Source organism: Ammospiza caudacuta, chromosome 5 (assembly GCF_027887145.1).
Source record: "Ammospiza caudacuta isolate bAmmCau1 chromosome 5, bAmmCau1.pri, whole genome shotgun sequence".
NCBI lineage: Eukaryota > Metazoa > Chordata > Aves > Passeriformes > Passerellidae > Ammospiza > Ammospiza caudacuta.
Genome location: NC_080597.1, coordinates 62,305,844 through 62,326,891, shown reverse-complemented (window position 1 = coordinate 62,326,891; position 21,048 = coordinate 62,305,844). Strand labels below are relative to the sequence as shown.

General features: G+C 38.2%; 1 protein-coding gene across 1 annotated transcript in view; it reads right to left on the bottom strand.

Annotated features, from left to right (window-relative positions):
* CERK (ceramide kinase) overlaps window positions 1-20,145 on the bottom strand; it is a 41,463-nt gene extending 21,318 nt beyond the window's left edge. Inside the window, exons 1-6 of the mRNA XM_058805006.1 lie at window positions 19,910-20,145; window positions 10,953-11,066; window positions 9,626-9,748; window positions 7,580-7,705; window positions 7,003-7,066; window positions 2,708-2,853 (exon numbers count right to left, since the gene is read on the bottom strand). Coding sequence (XP_058660989.1) covers window positions 2,708-2,853; window positions 7,003-7,066; window positions 7,580-7,705; window positions 9,626-9,748; window positions 10,953-11,066; window positions 19,910-20,048 — 712 coding nt within the window. The 5' untranslated portion in view covers window positions 20,049-20,145. The remainder of the gene's footprint in view (window positions 1-2,707; window positions 2,854-7,002; window positions 7,067-7,579; window positions 7,706-9,625; window positions 9,749-10,952; window positions 11,067-19,909) is intronic.
* Between the last annotated feature and the right edge of the window lie 903 nt (window positions 20,146-21,048).

The window sequence follows — 21,048 nt, the reverse complement described above, 5'->3', positions numbered from 1 at the left end:
GAGCCTGGACGATGGAATTCTGCTATGAAATAAAGCTTATCACTGAAACCCAGTCATTCAGATGAGTGTTTTAGCATTAAATCTCTTTCATTTGTAATTTCAAACCTCTGTACAATTCAATTGTCAGTCTCTGAGCAAAGGCCATCTGCTGAATTTAGTTTTGTTTGAATACAGAAACTGTTTAATCACAACCACAAACCACAACCTGCCATGTTTCTCTTAGCACAATGATATCAGAAACTAAGTGATAAAAAAGGTGAAAACACTGATCCACTGTCTCCTTACCCCAGGCTCCTGTCATCACTGAGTAAACCATCTCTATGTATCAGAAGACAAACAGAGCTTTAGATCTTCATCTTTAAACTATGGGTAGTCTTTGTTTTCAATATCTATTAATGAGTTCCGAGGATATTTTGAAAAGGTTGGTTATAAAGAAGTAGAACACAATGGATGAAGTTTTATTAGATGCATTATTAGTATTTAATTATTACTTTTGACTAGTATTTCAGGACTATTGGTTTCGTTTTTAAAAAAACAAAAAAGGTCTTCTTAAGAATTTCACTTATTTTTGGAACAGACTTCTTGCACTAGTGATAGAGCTAGAGAATCTTTTGGGGTCAATACATGGTCAGAACTCCACTGTATCAAACAAAGATGAATACAGAACAGCTTCACCATGGGCTGGAAAAATACAAACCAGAAAAAAACCCCCAAACCTTGCTGCCTTGAGGGAGGGTTATGCTGTCTCATATTCAATTTACAGTCACTATAATGACTAGATGTGTCAAGATTTGTTCAGTGACTTGACAACCCTTTTCAATAAATAAGCACTTTCCCATATACACAGAAATGGATCATTTTAAATATCATATACAAATACCATACAATAAACAAACAGATCAAGATATATATTATCCTCTCTATTTCCAAACACTTAATTAATAGAACTTTAAGGTCAGCTTCCTTACACATCATTATAAAAACTTCTGAGGGATTTGAATAATAACTTGGAGAAAATATTTGAACTATAGCATTGATTACAAGGCCTCATGTCAGTTCTAGGAATAGAACATAAAGTACACATTCAAATAGCAAAAGGATACAGTGGACAAAACAAAACATTAAAAAATGTGAGAGAAGTGACTTGATACATGCTAACAAAATTAAAATGTCAATGAAGTTCATACTTTTTGGGTGCAAAAGTAATGCACCCAATGAAAAAATGCTTTAAGATAATGTTGGAAAAGCAAGATTAATCTTTCCTGAGGACAAAGAAATAGCTCTTAATATTGAGGTTCTGGTTTTTCAATTGTATCTTCTTATGGTCACATATCTCCAGTAAGCAAAATCTCCTAAAACCAGTCATGTAAGCAAAATACCTTTAGTTCAAGAAATTTGCTCAAGTAAGAAAAAAGATGAGAAGAACACCACTTTGAATTCTTTTCTTGTGAAGTTCTGACTTTATACATACTGACTTTAATACAAAGCTGTAACAAATAAAATCAGAATATACTTAAATATAATAGGAGGGTGAAAAACCATAAGGGGATATTCACATTGTAACTTTTAGATACCAAACATTTATTATACTGCAGGCAGAAAAGGTTAAGCTTCTTGCAAGTAACAATTCAGAACGTTTGGGTCTGGATACATTTTTCTCAAAGATGAAAGGAACATAAAATTAGTCACCCATAGCTTGAGAGTACAAATGTTGTACTTCACTTGGTATAGTTTTACAACCTGAACTAAATTTTCTCAGAAGCCTTTATTTTAATTCTAACCAGAAGCTTACAATGTTTATTTCACGCCCAGCTTTTTAATTCAAAGCTCAAGCATCAGACAAGAAAAGTGAACAGCATAGTAAAGATACTGGACTGTCCCCTGTTAAAGAGTTAAAACAATTAATTCAGTCCTGTAAGAGAAAGCAAATATGTTAATCTGCTGTTGAAAGAATCTTTGAGGACCAAAGGGAAAGGATGAGGTAACAGCTGGGACACCAGATTGAAAACAGTAAGACTGATCCAAAGAATGCCTTTATGGTAAATAATAATAACAATAATCATATCAAGAAAGACCTCAGTTTGAAGAATGAATTCTCTCAAATGACAGCAGTCAAGACTGTCTGAAAAAGTGGCTAAAACTGACAACTATGAATGTGTAGCACCTCTAACAAGGAGCAGAAACTGCAACTTGGTCTGGAAAATGAGAACTGTTCCTCATTTGTAGATGCCCTGTACTTGTTGTGAGAACAAATGGAAGAAAAGAGAGTCCAGGAATCTTAGCATTTGTTTGGAGTTTGCCAGACCAGCAGAAAGTTCTCATTATAATTCTAACTAAATTAGTGGATTTGGAACTGGAAAAATATTTATCAGGTAAATTTCTGTTTAGTAAATTCTACTCCTTAATGTGTTTAGAAGGGTATTACTGTCAACATCTTATCTCATATTAACACACAGTAAGACACTAAAAAAGATAGTTACTAAATTCTGAAGTTACATTAAGATTTGATTTCCTTTACAAAATATTCTTCCTAAAAAAATTGCATGTGATCAAAAATGTTATATGGATACAAACAGCTTTAGTTAATGTCTTGATAGAATATCATTGCTCAGATCTTACACTTAGGCCTAAATTCATCAAGCTATGAATAAGGAAAAAAATTAAAGAATGAATGAATAAATTAAACTGAAAGTTAGCCCTTTCTTACCAGCAGGAATTATGCCAATCCTTATATTGCACTGGACTAACGATGCTTTGGGATTATTTTGGTCTATGCCAGAGTCCTTCTGCATTCTTCCAATGAGACCATGCATCACTTCACTGAACATGCCGTCCCCACCAACACAAACAACACTGCCAGGAAACACAAATTAGAATGCACACTAACAGTCAATAAACAACACGGCAAGTGTTCTACTTAGGGCATGCACTGGGCACACCAAAAATAGTTGTTCTATTATCTTCCTTCATTTGTACAGGATATAGTAGCCCACAGTCAACTAGGCAATTAAGAAAAAGCAAGAAAAAAAATTCAAGCTACAAAACTGCAAATGCACCTAGATATATCTGTAACATTAGGAAAAAATGTTGAAATGCAACCTGCAAAAATCTTTATCCTCTACCACTGTGTGCAGACAAACAAATATTAGTGGAAATTCACTATACAAGTAAAACACTGAACAGGACTGTACATACAGCTTTTGAAGTACACAGAATGGAAATAGGGTACCTTTACTAAAAAGGGAAAAGTTAATGTTTGCCACCTCAGGCAGAAGTGTAGTTTACACTATTTAATAGGAATATACATTAGATGAAAGCGAAAATCTAGAAAAGTGAATGCCTGCATCTTCTTTTGAATATGCTCAGATCCCATCAAATTGACAGAAGTCATTTATATCTACATAACCATTCATAAGGAGACAGAGTTCTAAATGTTACCAGAGGCAAAACTTTGTTTCACAAGTTTAATTCAGGTCAGAGCTGGTACAGCAGCTGCACGGATCCTGAATATGTTAAAGCTCAGCAGAGAGCCCACAGCCAAGCAAAAACTAGGAAGTAAAAAGACTCTTTTACAGCAGTATACATTTTATGAACAACAATCAAATGCATCCAGCAAGCATAAACATTCTTTAACTAAACAAACTAATTCAAATACACTTTAAAGGAACACATGAGAAATCCAGAGTTACATATGTAGTTCCTAGCACACAAGTCTAGGAATGTGTACTGTTATCTATATAGCAATCATTTCCAACTCATAAAATAACACTCTTTCACATCATCAGCAACAGATATTGCAGAATGAGCAAGACAAATTAATCTAATTTTTAAGTATAGTTGACTTCAATGCTAGTTATTATTGCACTTTCAGCAGATGGAAAGCTGTCATTTTTTTCCATTAAACAATAGAAACAAAACCAGTAATTTTTTTTCCATTAACAGTGAGTACGGTCTTAAAAACGTGAACTCTCCAACTCTAAGTTAAGACCTAGGAGACTGAGAGAAAAGGAATAAAAGGATATCTGTTTTCAATTTTTCTAATTTTTTTCTCTTTGAATAGTTTAACTATACTATTCCTGAATTTTAGCCTTATCTTGCTCCGCAGACTCAAAAAAATGGGCTAAAGAAACAAAAATTTCCATGTCAGTTCAAGGTCAGTGTTGTCTCAGTAGTAGTTAGCTCAAAGCTCCATCCAGCCTGGCCTTTAACACTTCCAGGGATGGGGAATCCATGACTTCTCTGGGCAGTCTGTTCCAGTGCCTCTCCACTCTCACAGCAAGGAGTTTCTTACTTAAATCTAATCTAAACCTTCCCTCATTTAGTTTAAAACTTCCCTCTTGTCCTGTTGTTATATGCCCTTGTAAAATGTCCCTCTCCAGCCCCCTTTGAAATCCCCTTGAGGTACTGAAATGTGCTCTAAAGTCTCCCTGGAGCATTCCCTTCTTCAGGCTCAACAAGCTCAGCTCTCCCAGCCTGTCTTCATAGGAGAGGTGCTCCAGCCCTTTGGTCATCTATAACAAACACTATATCCAGACTCAGAGGGGACAGTTATATCAATGTCTGTATCTATCAAAGGTAAATTTGATAAAAACTTCACATATGCAGTAACAGCACAACCAAATTCACAGGAAATATCAGAAGACCAATGTACAAGTCAGACATATACTGCACATGTGAAGGCCCCTGGTGAAGAATGTCTGAAAGAAGCATCTTAGAGTGATTGTTTCTTGTTGGCTTTATTTTACTAGAGGGAGAGCATTTCACTTTTTAGATAGATGACAACAGCAAACCACATCTGCTAGAGGACTTCAGAAGGTAACCCACAAGTAAATTGAGTTTTTAAGAACTACAGTCCCTTCTTATCTCAGCCATTCTATGAACTAACTCAAAAAGCAGGGAAAAAACCCCAACCAGAAACAATTTTACAAAGGCCTGTGGAACAAATATATGTATAAGAAAGCACAGGGCTATGTGTCACAGCTTCCAAACATGGCTATTACCTGCATGATATTACAACATGTTCTAATTGTTCTGTACAGTGATGCACAAAACCCTGCTTTGTTGTAACCAAATGAGTACTTTAAGTAACTGCTTATAGAAAAGCTGTTCTGTCATTGAGCTATTAGGTGACTACATTCACTGTAAGAAATTCCTATAAGGCAAAATATGAATACCTTATTCCTATAAAGTAAAATAGGAAGAAAAAACAGGAAACACACATAAGATATTTAAATCAGCTGTCTAAAGTGAAACATTTGAAAAGAAGCAAAGCAATTATCATTAAGATTCCTGTATCTACTTGCAGAATTCCATGTATGGCTTTGCCAAATAGGGAATCTGGAGATGAAATTAAGAAATTCATCACCACATGAAGGAAAAGCCACACATCAGAACCAGTCTACAGGACAGCTGAACATCAGTTAGATGCAGGAATCCAAAGAACCTTTTACTCTGTGTGAGGAAAGTCAAACCTGAAGAAACACATATTTATGTGGTTCAACCATTTTTTAAATTTTCAAGATAACCACTTAATCAGCTATTTAAAAAGTAGTTTTAATTCAGGAAGTCCTTCCTAAAATCACTGTTGACCAAGAAAAAGAGTTGTATAAGATGGACAAAAGTTAGGCTTGGAAAGACAGGCTGCAGATCCCAAGCAAACTGCCACTCAGGCCTAACCCAGGAATAGAAGAATCCTAAGAGTCTAAAAAGATGCAGTGTTCTGGCCTATTGAGCATCTTGGAATGTTAGAGAGACAAAAAAAAAAAAAAAAAAAAAAAGAAAACACCCAAAAAACCCCCAAAACAAACAAACAAAAAACCCAAAGGAAAAAAAATTCTACAACATGAGACTGAATCTGCCAAAACCACTTCAGACACTACCACAACTGGTCACTGCCACTTCCTGTAAAAAACAATTTGCTAGGAGTGGACATGGGCTCATTTGCCTCCCTTTCTGCTCTGTATTGAAATTTCACCAACCATAAGTACAGTTATTTCAAATCACAGATCAAATGAAAAGGAAGAATAACAACTAACTAGGTTTATCTAGGATCAATGCTTCCCTTCCTTGAACTTCTGAAAAACTAAGAAAAATCAGAGTTATAGACAAAACTGTTTATTTGAAGGCAAGTCATTTTAAAGCAGGTGAAGTCTGGGAACTCAGCCTATGAATGTCATTTCATACTAACACTCTTTCCTAACAGACACAATGTATATAGCAAAGTACCACAGCAAAAGTACTCTGAAAAGACTCAATGTGTTTTCTTTTTGCAACTTACCAGTTTAAATGTACCTGTCAACAGGCACAAAAAAGAATTCTAACATACTGTAGTTATGAGAGCTTATCTGCATACATTTTCATGTTTTTTCAGACATGTAACTTTCATGTCATGGATTGGAAACCGAAATTACCATGGCATTTTCATTAAAATATTCTGCTTCTACAGCAGACTCAATAATGGAATGTAAGATCACCATTCAGTCAGATCTTCTTTTAAAGCAATAACTTTGAAACAGAAGAAATGCAAATAAATGTATCCACACTGTAGGCACTATTGAACAGTCATATACAGCAAGAGGAACCACCTGAAACATTTCTGAACAGTCCATGTTTTTACACACAGGCTGAATGCTACTGGTGCAGTGTTCTGAACTCATGTATGTCAAGACCACTAAACATTTCTGGGTAGCTCTTGAGCTATAACAGAATGCTCAACTGAGCAGAATTAATCTAACATTCATCTTTTGAACACAAATCTCATGCAAACATTGTTACACTATGCTTGAATATATTGTGTTGAACAAGTTTACTGAAACAGTTTACTTTTCTTTTTATACTCCTAAATGTGGATCTCCTACAAAAAGGAACATGCCCCAGGACTTTCAGCTGTTGCAATAAATGTATTAGTAATGAAGGCTACCCTTTTAAATTAGAGACAGGAACAGACCAATTACATAATTATTGGCTCAAAAATAATAAAAAAAGGCAAGCAAATGTACTTACCCATCATATTTATAAATATTAACTTCAAATAAGTTGTCCTTAGCATGGTTAGCATGTTCAGTTACTGTGAAGAAATAAACACATGAAAATTTATTATTAAAAACTACTATAAAGGTATATATAATATAGAATTATAAAAATAAATTCATTAATAACCATGATTGTATTACCAATGTGACTATAAAACAGCCTGTCCATAAGATGTGTCTCAAAAGATTTTTGCCAGGGAAAAAATTAAGGAGACATACATAGTGCATATGGAAAAAATATTTCAGTGAAAACTGTGCAAATGATCTATTAGTTTTAACAGTGAAACTGAAAAAGAGAAGAAAGGCAGAATCTTTTATTTAGAGCTCAAATAGCTCAAGACCACAAGAAGTTTTATTTTAGTAATCAGGAAGCTGATAGAAGGTTGTTTTCTAAGTAAAGCATAGGTAGCCAGATAAATGGCATTCTCTACCATTTTCTTTCATTTCCTTAGTGAGAAAAGGTAACTAACAGAAAGAACTTCAGCTACTCAGGATTGTTTTAGAGTTCATGCTGTGCTTATTAAGAAATTAAAGTACTCATTACTCACCAACAACATCAGTGGATATAGAAGCAAGACTGAAGAGTGGAGCAACTTTCTGTTCATAAATCCTCTTGCCTTGTCTTTTTCCTCCAAAGGGATTAATATACACAAGCAGCTGCTTTGGTCTAGACTCTGCAGTAAGGAAAACCATAGTGCACTGCTTTTGTACACAAACCGAAAAAATCCATCAAGCCATACAAACCCAACCTATTAACAGAGCAAACACAGCCTAATAGACCTGTAACTCTTTAACAAAGAGCTATAAAAACCTGCTTCATCTGCTCTCTTTATTATACTGGCATCAACAGTATTGAACAAATTGTTAGTAAGACAGCAGATGAAATTCAGAATCATTTCTACTTCCTATCTCACATTGTTACTTGCCATTCTTGCAGTACTTTCCCACTACACAAGTTACTTTAATTACATGAGTATTATGGGCACAGAAGACAAAAAGGGCAGCAACAACAAAGCCACTTGTAAGTGAAGCATACATAAAAATACTTTTACATAAATTTATTTAATTTTTTTTTTTAATAACATGGTTAAAATCCATTTCCTTTCTGTGATCAAGTCACACTAAGAATGCCTCACAAAACTACATGCTGCACAGTAAGTGCTTGTCCTACAGTGTCAGTTGCCCTAAAGTGTTACCCCTTCCCCCCTCCAAAAGCACCTTTGATATTACTATCTCAAACTTGTCCAAACAGTTATGGATTTACACTATAACAATTAAAACAACTATTATACCTCTGTATTAACAGAGATACAAAACAGTAATGCTTGGTGCACCTGAGAGACCTCCTTTTTCATAGAGCAGACAAAAACATTAACATATTTCCTCAAATGGCATTCAAGATTATTAGTTTAAAAGGAAAAAATATCAGATTATTACATCAGCATACTTTTACAACAAATCCACCCAAGATAGATAGACTGAGTGGTTTAAATCTGCTGTACACTCAAAGCACTCTTCTGCCCATCTGAGAAAATACTCCCTTTCCTGAAAGAATTTGTTACCAATAAAATGAACAACTGCATTCAAATGAATTGACTGCTCAGGCCACATTTCTCACAGGTGTACTGAATAGGTGCACAAACGCCATTTTTTGAAAAAAACAGATGTACTTTGTGTAATGTATACAAAACAAAAACTTTAAGAATGCTTCCATTGCCCGTTCAGAACAGTTTTTCTAAAATACTCCTTTTTATTCTGTAAGCTTTAAGTATTTGCTCAAGTCTCAGTGTAGGTGTACTTGTATCCAACCCATTCTCCAGCTCTGTATCTCAGATGGGCCTCAGACCTACCCTGTAGGGAGCTCATCCCTAATCCCAGCTCCAGCTGTTCCACTCCAGCCTCCCTGCATGGATGCAATTGCTATATCTCACCTGTAAATTGGACCTGTATCCATCCCTATCCCTGCTCAGATACAGTGGGACCCTGGTCAGCAAGGCACTGCCTCTGCTATGATCACCCTTGACCTCCTTTCTGTCAGTTACTCTGCTCCTGCTGCTTCTTGACATCTTTCAAGGTTAATGCCTTCAAAATTACTTTTAACCTCCCATGAAGTAGATGTCCAAGAGTCTCAGAAATTACTAATGGTAACTCTTATTACATAGAACACATTTTCTTGATGACAGAGTCTAGAAAGGTGAAACACACCCATAAATCTTCCAATTGCTACAGTCCTTGACCTCAAATCTCTAGAGTACCTTAAATCCCTGAGCTCACATCTGCCCATTACTTCTTCCAAAGCTACAATAATTTCAATGATTTCAAGCTTCCAATGTGACTTTATTTTGTGAAAATAATTTATATCTGGGCAAAATTGTATGACACAAACAGTCTTGACTGATTAAAGCACTCAGTAAAACTTAGTGAACACATAAGATAAAGTAGTGATAAGGAAACACTTCAACTCTTGGCTTCCTCAATTTTTGCGCATAAGCTGCTCTTAAGAGTTAAAAAAAGCAGATATTTCAAAATAACATTGATTGATGTACAAGCCTCCAAAATGATGGTGCAAATGTTCATAGTTTATTCCAACTTACTCTGCATTTCAAGTAGTTCCTTCAGTGCCTGTGTCCACTGATTACATAAGTGCTCATCAACACACCAGAACGTCGCAGCACTGCACCGCCAGCGGTGATTTCGGGCTTTCTTCACAAAATGCACTATTTAAATTCAAAAAAACAGCAAACAAACAAAAAAACCCCAACATAATGAGATGGTTCTGTGAAACGAAAACTGCATTTCAGAAAGATCTCCAAAATACTGACCTGTAATTAACCTCCACTACACACTTCTACAAATGACAGAAGCATTCAGAGTATGACCAACATATTTGTAGAGTCCAAATGATAACATAAATGAAAACACTTGCTAACAAGCAGACACCCAAACAAAGACTTCTTTTTAAAGAAGCCACATCTCATCAACTTATTATAGACATACTTGTTCAGAAGTTCACTGAGCTTACATATTATCTGTATTAAAGTCTGCAATATCTACATAAAAAGCCACAAGCTTAAGAAGATAAGCCATGCAGACATCAACTCTCATGTAACCAACAGGGTGAATTTATTCTATAAAGCTGAAATTTGAGAAAAAAATATTTTGTTTTCTTATGGATTAAGACCTTATACTTACACTTCATATACAGTATCTCAAATCACTCTTACTAGATAACTAAAGGTGAGGAAAGTACAGCATAAAATTCTGGCATGACATCTTTTTAGCATAGAAGTCATCACTCTTTTCCTAAATCAGACACATATTCCTGGCACTTTGTTTTAAGAATGCAGTCAATAATACAAAGTAACTTTCATGCACACATCCTGATGGTTAGGGGTAATTTAAAAACATTTAGGACTCATTCTTTCACCCTCTCTCGATTTTCTGGTCAAGAAGTAGAAAGCAGGTGTCCTGAAGCAGTCATTCAGCAGCAAAAAGACTCCAGGGTGAACATTCAGACATTAGTTTTAAATTCACTAAAAAATAGCTAAACACAGCATGTGATCTTAAAGGAAGAGTTTTATTTTCCAAATAAGGATCTTTAAATATAAACCAACAGATTTTTGGTGGGGTTTCTTTTGTTTGTTTTTTGTGGGACTTTTGCTTTGGTTTATTTCAGTTTGGTATTTTCCTGGGGATTTTTGTAAATTTTTTTTTTTTTGGGGGGGGGGGTCTTTTATGGTGGTTTTTTTGGGTGTTGTTTTTGTTTTCTTTGGGGTTTTTTTGTTTTTTGGATATGGAGTTTTTTTCAACACTCCATTTCTGTTAAAAAACCTCCAAAACTTTGACAATTCCTTTTGAGTCTGCCTTAAACTATCTTCACAGAATGGCAAGCACAAGCATCCAGAGACTTATCTGCCTTACCTGTGAAAGCATGTAGCTTTGCCATTTTTTGCCATCTGCCAATGTTACGTCGTTTCTTGTTAAACTCAGCTTCCTCTACAGCAATGATCTCAGAGATGGGTACAACACAGTTTTCTGTATGAACACAAGATCTTACATGTTAGAATCTTCAAACATCACCTGAATGATTATTTCTATACCTAATATGATACAGACATATGATTAGAGCACTTGTTCAATAAGCACAACCAAGAGCATAACTAGAAATTTTCTGAATTGTCTTTAGTCAAAGCACATAATCCATTACCACCTACCAACTACCCAAAACAGTATTTTAAATGCCTACGACTTCTCAGAAAATAAGGTATTTCATGTATAAAAATATTTTTGCATGAAGCCAAAATCCAGCAACATTGATTTCAGAGTAATTAAACTGCCCCTTCTGTGAGGTCTAGTCCAGATACTTGACAGTGAACAGCACAAGCTATTTCAAAGAATGTGCAACTAAATCCAGAGCACAGACTACAAAGGCTATTTGTTATTGTCAAGTAAGTATCTGGCTTATGAAAGAAGGGCATTCATATGAATTCTTAAGATTTTAAATCCCACTAAGCTTTTAAAGTTTAGTATCTCTTAAGAAGAGAATTCCAGATGTTATGTTTATGTGCTGTGAAATATTTTCCTCGCATCAATTTCAAACCTACTGTTTTTCAGAATTAAAGGCCTCTTGTTCTCAGACTATGAAATAATTTCCTCCAACCTCATTCTCTTTTCTCCTATAGTTCCTAAACATCATCTCAGACTTCTTAACTCCTCTCAAATTGAACACTTTTGTCTCATTTTCATTACTGATTTCAACACAGTTCTGTTGTTACTTCATCTCAAAAAAGTGAAACTTATAACGTATGCTTTGTATTTATGTACAAGCAAGTACCCTCTGTATGCATACACCTGTATAAAAGATTTATATTATTATAATAATATAGTCTTATGTAAATAATCTCTTATATAATAAGAACTATAATATACTTGCTTCTCTCACGTACAAAGGGAGTGATATCAAGATATTTGACACATAAAATACAGACAATGATACCATTGTTACCAGGGTTTATTCTACATTTCATTTTCCTCACTGTCCTGCAGCAGTACAGTGGAAGTGGTGAGGAATGTGAAATGAGTGAAAAGTTTCCCTGACCTCTTCACAGTCATGACTGCAATTCATTTGCCACTAATTCACTTTGATTATTTTTTCCCATCCTATTTAATTGGTTTAGTCAAAAGAGTCTTTACATATCATCACATGTACTGACAATTTGTGACTACCCACTTAAGGGGTTTTGGTATTTGACATGATTTATACCCATTTTGTCATTTTATCTTCCCTGAATTTTTTAGCATGATTCAAAAGAAATGTAGCCTTCAAACTTTACTCTGAGGTCATTTAGGAATCTGGCTGTATTTCACAGCTTATAATAATTATATTTACTGTACTCAAGGCACAACAGGGAAGTGCAGCAGTCACATAATGTTGTTATAAAGATCCAAGAGCTGAGATAAACTCTGAGATGTATGATTCTGTATGTACTTACTGTATATACACAGTATATACAGTAAGTACATACTAAGACTATATCTAGTACTGGACAGTAATAGTTATTTTGTCTTCCTAACAGATACAAGATCTGCTAATATGATTAACCTACACATTTATCCAAAGAAAAGAAATACAGAACAGAGATGGAACAATAAAGGAAAGGAAGTACATTCTTTAATCTTCCTTTTCCAAAACTGCTTCTACTTATTTTTCTACTGGCTCTGCCACTGATCCATATGTCAAAATATGAAAAAAAGCTTGTTGCATCTATGAAGATTGCATTCAAATGGTAATTTGTTTTGTTACTCCTCAAAGATATGCTATAAAACTTAGAAACTATATATAGATCACAATTTAAATGACAGTGCTCTAAATAACATTTTTGGAAATAGCTGTACATAGTGCATACTTATTAGTATGTATGCTGGGAGCAGCAAGTGAAGTAATTATCTTATTAGGCATTTTTATATAATAAAGCTGTCCAACTGAACAGATAGCTAATCGATTTTAAAGTACTTCCAAATCTGTATCACTGAAAGCATTTCTTTGGAGTGTATACCTCAGCACACATTACACAGCTTGTATTAACCTTGAAACTACTTATAAGCTCTCCTAATTTGGTGTTCCCCCTCTGATAGTTGCATGACTGTATTTATTTTCCAGCAAATCTCTTCAGAGACATGGCAAAAAAAAGCAAAAAGTAAATATTCTTAATTTATATGTATTTTTTTAATCTTATGGCACCGGAGTTACAAATCTGAAAAACAGAAGGGGAAAAACCAAAGGAACAAAAGTGAAGAACAGATCCCACTCTCCATCTGTAAACCTTTGGCTTCGGTGAAAGTCTGAGGAGTTTCTGTTCTGGGTATACCAGCTCTGTCGATTATACCCCTCAGTACTACACAGCACCATAAAAGCACCAAACAACTCCACTGTCCTGACAGCACGCTCCAATCTTGAGCAGTCAGAAATCACACACTACTGAACCCAGTAATTGCAGATGGTCAGAAAGATGCAGAGCTGTCTCAAATAACATGTGTATTCAGAACATTCCCTACTGCTTGTAACAACAAATTCTAACGTGCTTGAATAGAACTCAAGAATTTCCATCAGTCCAAATATCTCTATCACTGTTTGGCTTAGTGCTACACAGAATATTGTTTCATCACATTGCAAACCAACTACTTAGTCCCACCCCCCACCCCCTTTTCCCTGAAAGGAGGAAGCTTTCAATGTGAAGCAGAGACCTTCAGTACGAGCACAACAGTCCAGTTCCCAGGAACACAATGCCCTCATCTGCCATTTAGTCACCAAAACCTGCCCCACAAAATATAGTACTAACCCAGCCTCTCTTGAAGCTTCACATATTACACAGCTTCACTAATTATAGTCCTTTCCCACAGCTACTTTTGGAGCATTTACCCTATTATCAAGTAGAATGAGACGTTTATTTCACTGACATAGCGTAAAGGTGTTCACTCAAAGGTCTTCACCTTGATGTGTTTCTCCCAAAACATGGAAAATCTTATTGCCACATTAACAAAACACACACACAAAAAGTTACTTCAGTACTACAAGATCAACATTAATGAAAAAAGGTTGAAATACGGGCTCAGACAATATCAAATGAAGAACTTTACTTGGCTCAGTCCAATCTATTCAACCAAGCAGCACAGAACAGCTTCTAGACAAAATTTTCACCATTGTCAATGGTTAGCATATTAGAGACAGAGAGCTGACCATCCACAGAAGGTGGACAAAAGGGTATGGCAAAAAAAGGAGTAAAAAGTTAAAAAGCCGAACAAAATACACAGTAAACAGGTGACAGTCTTCTCAGCACTCTGGCTGGGCCAGTCATTACTCATTCTGGGTCACAGTGCTCTTAATCTTAACATTCTTCCTAAAAGCAAACTGATAAATCAGCGGAACGCTGGATTAGACGCACACTACTTTTCCCACATTAAGCAAGTGGGAGAGGGGGAAAAAAACACCTCACAGAAACAAAACCAAGGTAAGCACATTAACAGTGGGCTTTCTCTGTGTAAAATGCAGCCAGCAGTTGGGAAGTGTGTTTTTCTGCGTTAAGAAAAGATTTTTGGTGTGTCATGGCTGTCTGCCACTCCCACAGAACACTTCCTGAGTCTATGAGCACTCACTCACAACTCCAGTCAAGACTTGTTCATTCATCATTGCCAGCTACATATCCTACAGACCAAACTTCCCCCTCACAAATGTGTCAGCTCAAGGCAACCTAGATCCACGCACAAGCACAAAAATGTTGCTGATCACAGCATTTGGTTAATTCTTAAAACTCAGCTGAGGCCCACAGATGCAGCAGCATTTAGAATTAATTTAAACTATTAGCATATTCTCATGACTTAAAAATATCAACAATGAAAAAGCTGGGATATAGGTTTAAAGAAAAAGTGTAGTTTCAGTCACTTTGAAAACTAACTTGCTGTTAGAGCCCACATGAAGGGTCAAGCTTTAAGATTTCAGATTTAAGATTTGCCTTCACCTAAAAGCAAGAGAACAGGAATACTTTCTATCAGAAGGTACATGGTATTAGACCAATCATGCACTATAGAAAGCTGTGTTTAATAAACACCAGAGTAAGAGAAGGTAGGATATTGAGCAGAATTACTGACAATTCACATCCTAAAGGAGGGGGAAGAAAAAAGGTATCACAATTGATTTAAATCCTGTGGAGGAGTCACAAACATCCAAAGACCATGATTTCACCATGTACAGCCATGTACAAGGAAATTTCCCTATTTTATTTTAAAGTAAATCTTCAAGTACTTTGTAAACCAACAGACCAGTTTCTACTATGATCACACAGCTACTTCACATCACATAAATCTGAATCAAAGCACAGCAATTTGAACTTGGGTCAACTTGAATATTTAAATCATACTATTGAATGTCTTCCCACTGTTTCTTCCACATTTCCAAATAAAATCTTTCCTGCTCAACTACGAATATTTCAATTATAAAGCAGGGAGTAAGATGCACTTATTCACCTTAAGGAGGGGGAACAACCCAGCAGAAAGGTGTATGCTAAAGAACATGTATTGTTTAATGGAGTATGTTTGAATAATGTATCTCCCAGAAAACAACACATTCCAAAGAGGCAATGCCAGCTGCAGCAACTGCTCCCCACATCCTCCCTGTGCGATGCAGTTGTGGCATTGCCTACAGAGAAACGTGGTTCACATTTCTGCACACGCCCGCTGCCAGCTGGGAATGACTGATGACAAATGACCTTGACCACGGATGTGCCAACCCTCTGCAGGCACCAGGTGCTGGACAGACCTTGCTGCCAAGCTGGCCCACCCTCTGCTAAGTATCCTGTTCATCAAACTGAGCTTTCTTTAGAATCCACCAGAATGACAGCAGTGCTGTGAACACCAGTACTGAGGTTTCCTCAGGCGGTTGTTTTGGAAAGGACACATGGAAGAGAATTCTGAAATACAAAGGCTAAAAGAAAGCACACACTGTAAGTGAATGCATAGAGCTGAGGGTCTAGTTTGGTCAGCCCCTTCATGTTTGTACTTTAGCAAAAAAAAAAAAAAAATCCTAGAAAAATGATAGGAGAATCTCATTCTGCATTTGTAATGCTTTTAGTACCAGGTACAATAAAACTTTAGCCAATGCTTCTGAAATACCTCTAAGTATATATGTACAGTATACACTCTGCTATGAATTTGGTACAAAAAGTTTTATCATGTGTTACTTGAGAAAAACCTGACTCAGCCATCAACATGAGGGAAATAATAAAACAATTTAGCTGACCAGCTTTGCATATGCTATTTATGATTCATGACTGAATCTCGTGGAAAAATGGAACAAGGTTGAAAAATATAGCTCATCCAAAAAAATTAAAGATGAAGGCATCCCTAGGAAAAAAAGATGCACAGCTGAAAGTAACAGAGAAACACATGAAAATTTACAGGTCAAGGTTTTCCATGTAAGTTCAAACATGTCTAACCATCAAAGAACAGGAAACAGGAACCTGATTACGCTGAAGAGAGAACTTTAAACTATGATGCTGTTAAACAAAGTCTAACAGTAGGAAATTGTATTTCAGAATTTAAAAATACACCATGAGTTGAACAAACATTTGATGTTTTTGTTGTTGTTGGTATCTTCCAAATAACGGCATTAAAAAGAATTGTCCTGAATTAATACTTCTGCATTTTGACAGAATAGGATTTAAATACACACACACATATATATATATATATACACATATATATGTATGCATATAAATATCACTGTACAGAGATGAGAAAATAGAAGAATCTCCCCATAGTCTCTAAAACTACATGTATTTTCCTGGAAAACAGGACAAAGTGTGTGTTGTTTCCTATCTGTTCCTGATTTTGGATGCAACAGGGAAAGGTGAACATTTTAACACTTCTACACCTAGCTATAGTTCTAGTTCTGTACATGTCAGGGTCTGAAAACCTTGAAAAAACATATACGAAACAATTTTCATTTATATACCAAAATTCAAGACAGTAATAAATGCTCTGAAAATAAGCAGGCTTAGTTTTTACAGTTTAAAGACAACTGGTTCACTGTAATAGCTACCTACTAAACAAGAAATATAGCACTTTTATACTCCATAATTTAGTCTGTATTTAGACACAATGTAGTCATGTAGTCAAAGGCTAAATGGTAGAAAGATACCAATCTTGGTCAAGCAACTCTTCTGAAATTATAGGCTTCTAACTAACCACCTTCCATATTATTAAGTTTATTTATATATTGTCATGTATGCTGCTCATATTTCCAAAATAATTGTAGAGAGCACAATGAATCATCATTGGTCTTAAAAAGAGCTTGGAGACAACAGGGCAGCAATAATACAGAAATATGAGGAAATTAAAGCTCAAATGCAGGGAACACATGAATTAATGAGTGTGTAAAGAAGGGAAGGTACATTATCTATTGCATTGAGCCCTACATAAATTATACCTGTGCCTCCAGAACACCTAGGCATTTCTTTTTCTTCTCTTTTCTCTTGTAATTTCACATGATGTTTTCCAAAATATTGTGAATAGCTGTGCTACAAGACAGAGGCTGCACTCTAACCACACTTGCCTCTTACAGCATCTCCAGCTGGGTACTGCTCCAGAAACTGCCTCATCTCTAACTCATATTTAACTCTAATTTACTGTGTCCCACTGTCCTTCCACCACTCCCAGAATTCTGACATTGGGAACATGCTTCAGAGCAGGTGCATACACTGTTTGGTCTACCAGGAGCAAGTCAAGAAAACTTACAACTTAAAAAGTAGTAAGAATTCACAAGTGCAAGCAGCTGTAAACTTTAGAGTGCTCATGAGAGAGCTGGTGTGAATCTGTGGCACTCGTGCTTGGTCTAAAGGAATTCATCAGACAGGAGAATGGCACTGCCCTTGAACTTGCTCTAGCCAACACATCAGTCTCCTAGTGACTTTGCAAAGGCATTTTTAGAAGGATTGCACACAATTCCACCAAATTATCCCCAAAGTAAGGGCTAGGTTACCTAGTGGGAGCAATTATCCCAAAAGGCCTTGAAACTTTCTATTTTAAATTTAAGATCCAGGTACCTTTATCTAGACTAATTTTATATCATTTTGAAAAGTATACAGCCTATTTTTCACAACAATGTTTTAAGTTCAGCAGAATCAAAGAATCAATTTGTCCTTAAAGTCTAAAGTTCCTTTAACTGAGAAAAGTTTAGGAATTTTTGATTACTTTTTTCATCAGTATTATTGATGAACATTAGATTATGTCAAACTACTTGCACAATAGCAAGGGAAGGATAACAAACTCTATTTTTGTATTATGAATAAGAACGGTTGTACTTAAAACATAATCAAATCTCAGTTATGTAAATTGTCGCACCAAATTCTTACAATTCTTGGTTCTCTTTCTCCTTTTTCCCTCACCTTCCTGAAAAAAGCCTCAGGCCAATAGGATATTATGACAAAATCTGAAAATATTTAACGAAGCTACATGGTAAGAATGGAAGTACCATTTAACTATTTAAGTTTGGGGACTTGCCAGGGATTAGAAACATCTATATTCAAACCTTTTTTAGATAAAGCTTCTAGTCAGCCTTTCTATTATTAGTGTCTGTCTCAGATCCTGCAACCTCTAAAGTGGGGATGACAGCAGTTTTCAACTCTAGAGCAGCTGCTGTGAAAAAAACGACATTACACATTTTCAAATGTTCCCAGGCCTTTTTAATATGGCTACATTAACAATGGGAATAATTACTATATAAAACCACTGAAGTCAAAGACCCTGAAAAAATACCTGTCAAAAGTACAGTAGAAAGTCTGATATGCAAACATCCACACAAGTTAATCTGATTTTTTTCAGGTATTTTCATCAGTGACCTCTCAGACTGGCAGTTTTGCTCATTCACACTACGCAAACTGCACAAAAGGGGAACTATAGAAATCTTTGTTAACACACTGCAAACTAGTAGCCTGTATTAAATATTTCCAAACCCGTAAATCTCAAAAGTTAAACTTGCTTTGTAAAATTTCCACTAAACCCCTGAGAAAGCTAAGAGTTTTCAAAAAAGCTCAAAACAACCCCAACCCAAATAACAAAAGTAGTCATTGCCTGAGACACTGACCCAGTATGAAAGTGTTTTTAACCACAAGCCTTGTTGTAACTAAAAAAAAACCAAAATTGCTTTTAAGGTTTTTTAAGTCTCTTAAGTACTTCTAGGGCTACTTTAAATACATTACAAACTATATGCTTCTCCGTACTCGCGGCGCCAAGAAACAACGTGTTTCAGCCGAACAGATGTGTGTTGTGCCCGGACAAGTGTGTTCCCGGTGCCACCGGCGGCACGCTGGGCACGGATGCTCGGCCGGGCTGCTCCGCGACACGCGGGACGGGCTGCGCTCTCTCACAGGGGCTGCGGCTCAGCGAGAGCTGCTCTCGGCTTTGTCTGGGAAGGCACAGCCCGATCAGCGCCCAGCACAGCCGGCGGTCTGTCTGTGCCCTGCCGAGCACGGTCCCGCCTGCATCTCCCCGCTCCGAGCGCCCTGCCCGGCCCCGTGTGGGACCGGGCCACCCTCCGCCCTGGGTCGGATTCCGAACCCGGAGGCGCCGCACAGGCGCCCGAGGGCAGGAAGCGCTCACGCCGGCAGAGCTCTCCGGACGCTCAGCGAGGCCCGGGCGCGGAGACTCCGCCGCGGGCGCCGGGGCAGCGCTGGCCGCAGGCCGCCCCCGCCGGCACCCGCGCCGCGGCACCGGGGACGCGGCGGACGCCCTTCCTTCCCCCGCCGCCGAGGGCAGGCGCCTCCCGGGGGCCCCGGCCCGCCCCAGGCCGCGGCAGGTGCGCCCCGGCCCCCGCCCGCCCCACTCACCGCCAGCGCGGCGCGGCGGGCGGGGGTCGCGCCAGGCCAGCCGCCCCCGCTCCTCGTCTAAGGTGACCTCCCAGGAGCGCCGCCCCAGCCCCAGCGAGGACACGAGCCGGGGCCGGCGGCCGCCGGGGAGCCGCTCCATGGCCGCCGAGAGCCCGGCCCGCCGCAGCCGCTACCGCATGGCCCGGCAGAGCGGGCGGGCGCCGCGGGGCGAGCCCAGCAGCTGCTAACGGCGCCCCTGGCCCGCCGCTACCCCGGCTGGCCCGGGCGGGGCGGGCCCGGCGTCAGCGCTACGCCAGCGCCGCGGGGCGGGGCCGCGGCTCCGGGGCGGCGGCGGCTCCCGGGTCGGGGCCGGGGCCGGGGCCGGGACAGCGGCGGCGGGCCCGGCTTGGCTTCTCGGCCCGCTGGAGAGACACGTGCCCTACGGCCCACGCCAAGCCCCCAGCTCCGGGCAGAGACACCGGGGCTGACACCCCGGTGTACGGGCTTGGATTGCTTTCGTGGGTTTTTTTGCTGGGCGGCGAAGCACCTGTGTCAGTGAGGATGGACTCTTCCCTCTTTCCCTTTAGACAGTTAAAGTGCAATGAGTGCATACAAATGTCTGGTGATGCAAATCTCTCCATCTAACTTCAACTCCCTTTACATAAAAACGTTTTGGGTTTGCCTTAAATATAGGGAGAGTAACTCACTATAATTAAGTTCTTAAGTCTTTGCTGCCTTCCCCGCTTGGTGTTGCTGAAGCGTAAAACCATCAGCATCATATCAAAATACAGACCAGAGTGAGCAGCAGTACTGGCCTCCAGCCTTCCTCCAAATCTGAGTCCTTCCTACAGAGTTTAGTAGAAAACATCTCTGGTCTGTTCTCACCTGGGTCCAGCCCAGGGATAGCACTCCAGCTTCCTTTGTTCAGGCTGAAAAAGCTTCTGCACTTCAGCTCTACTCTGAACCGTATATATATATCAATATATATATATTTCACTCACATTTTACAAGAGGGAATGACTTACACATTTGCAAGGGGGAATAACTTTGAATTGAAAGAGGGTAGGTTTAGATTAGATATTAGGAAGAAATTCTTTACTGAGGAGGTGGTGAGACATTGAAACAGGTTGCCCAGAGAAGCTGTGGATGCCCCATTCCTG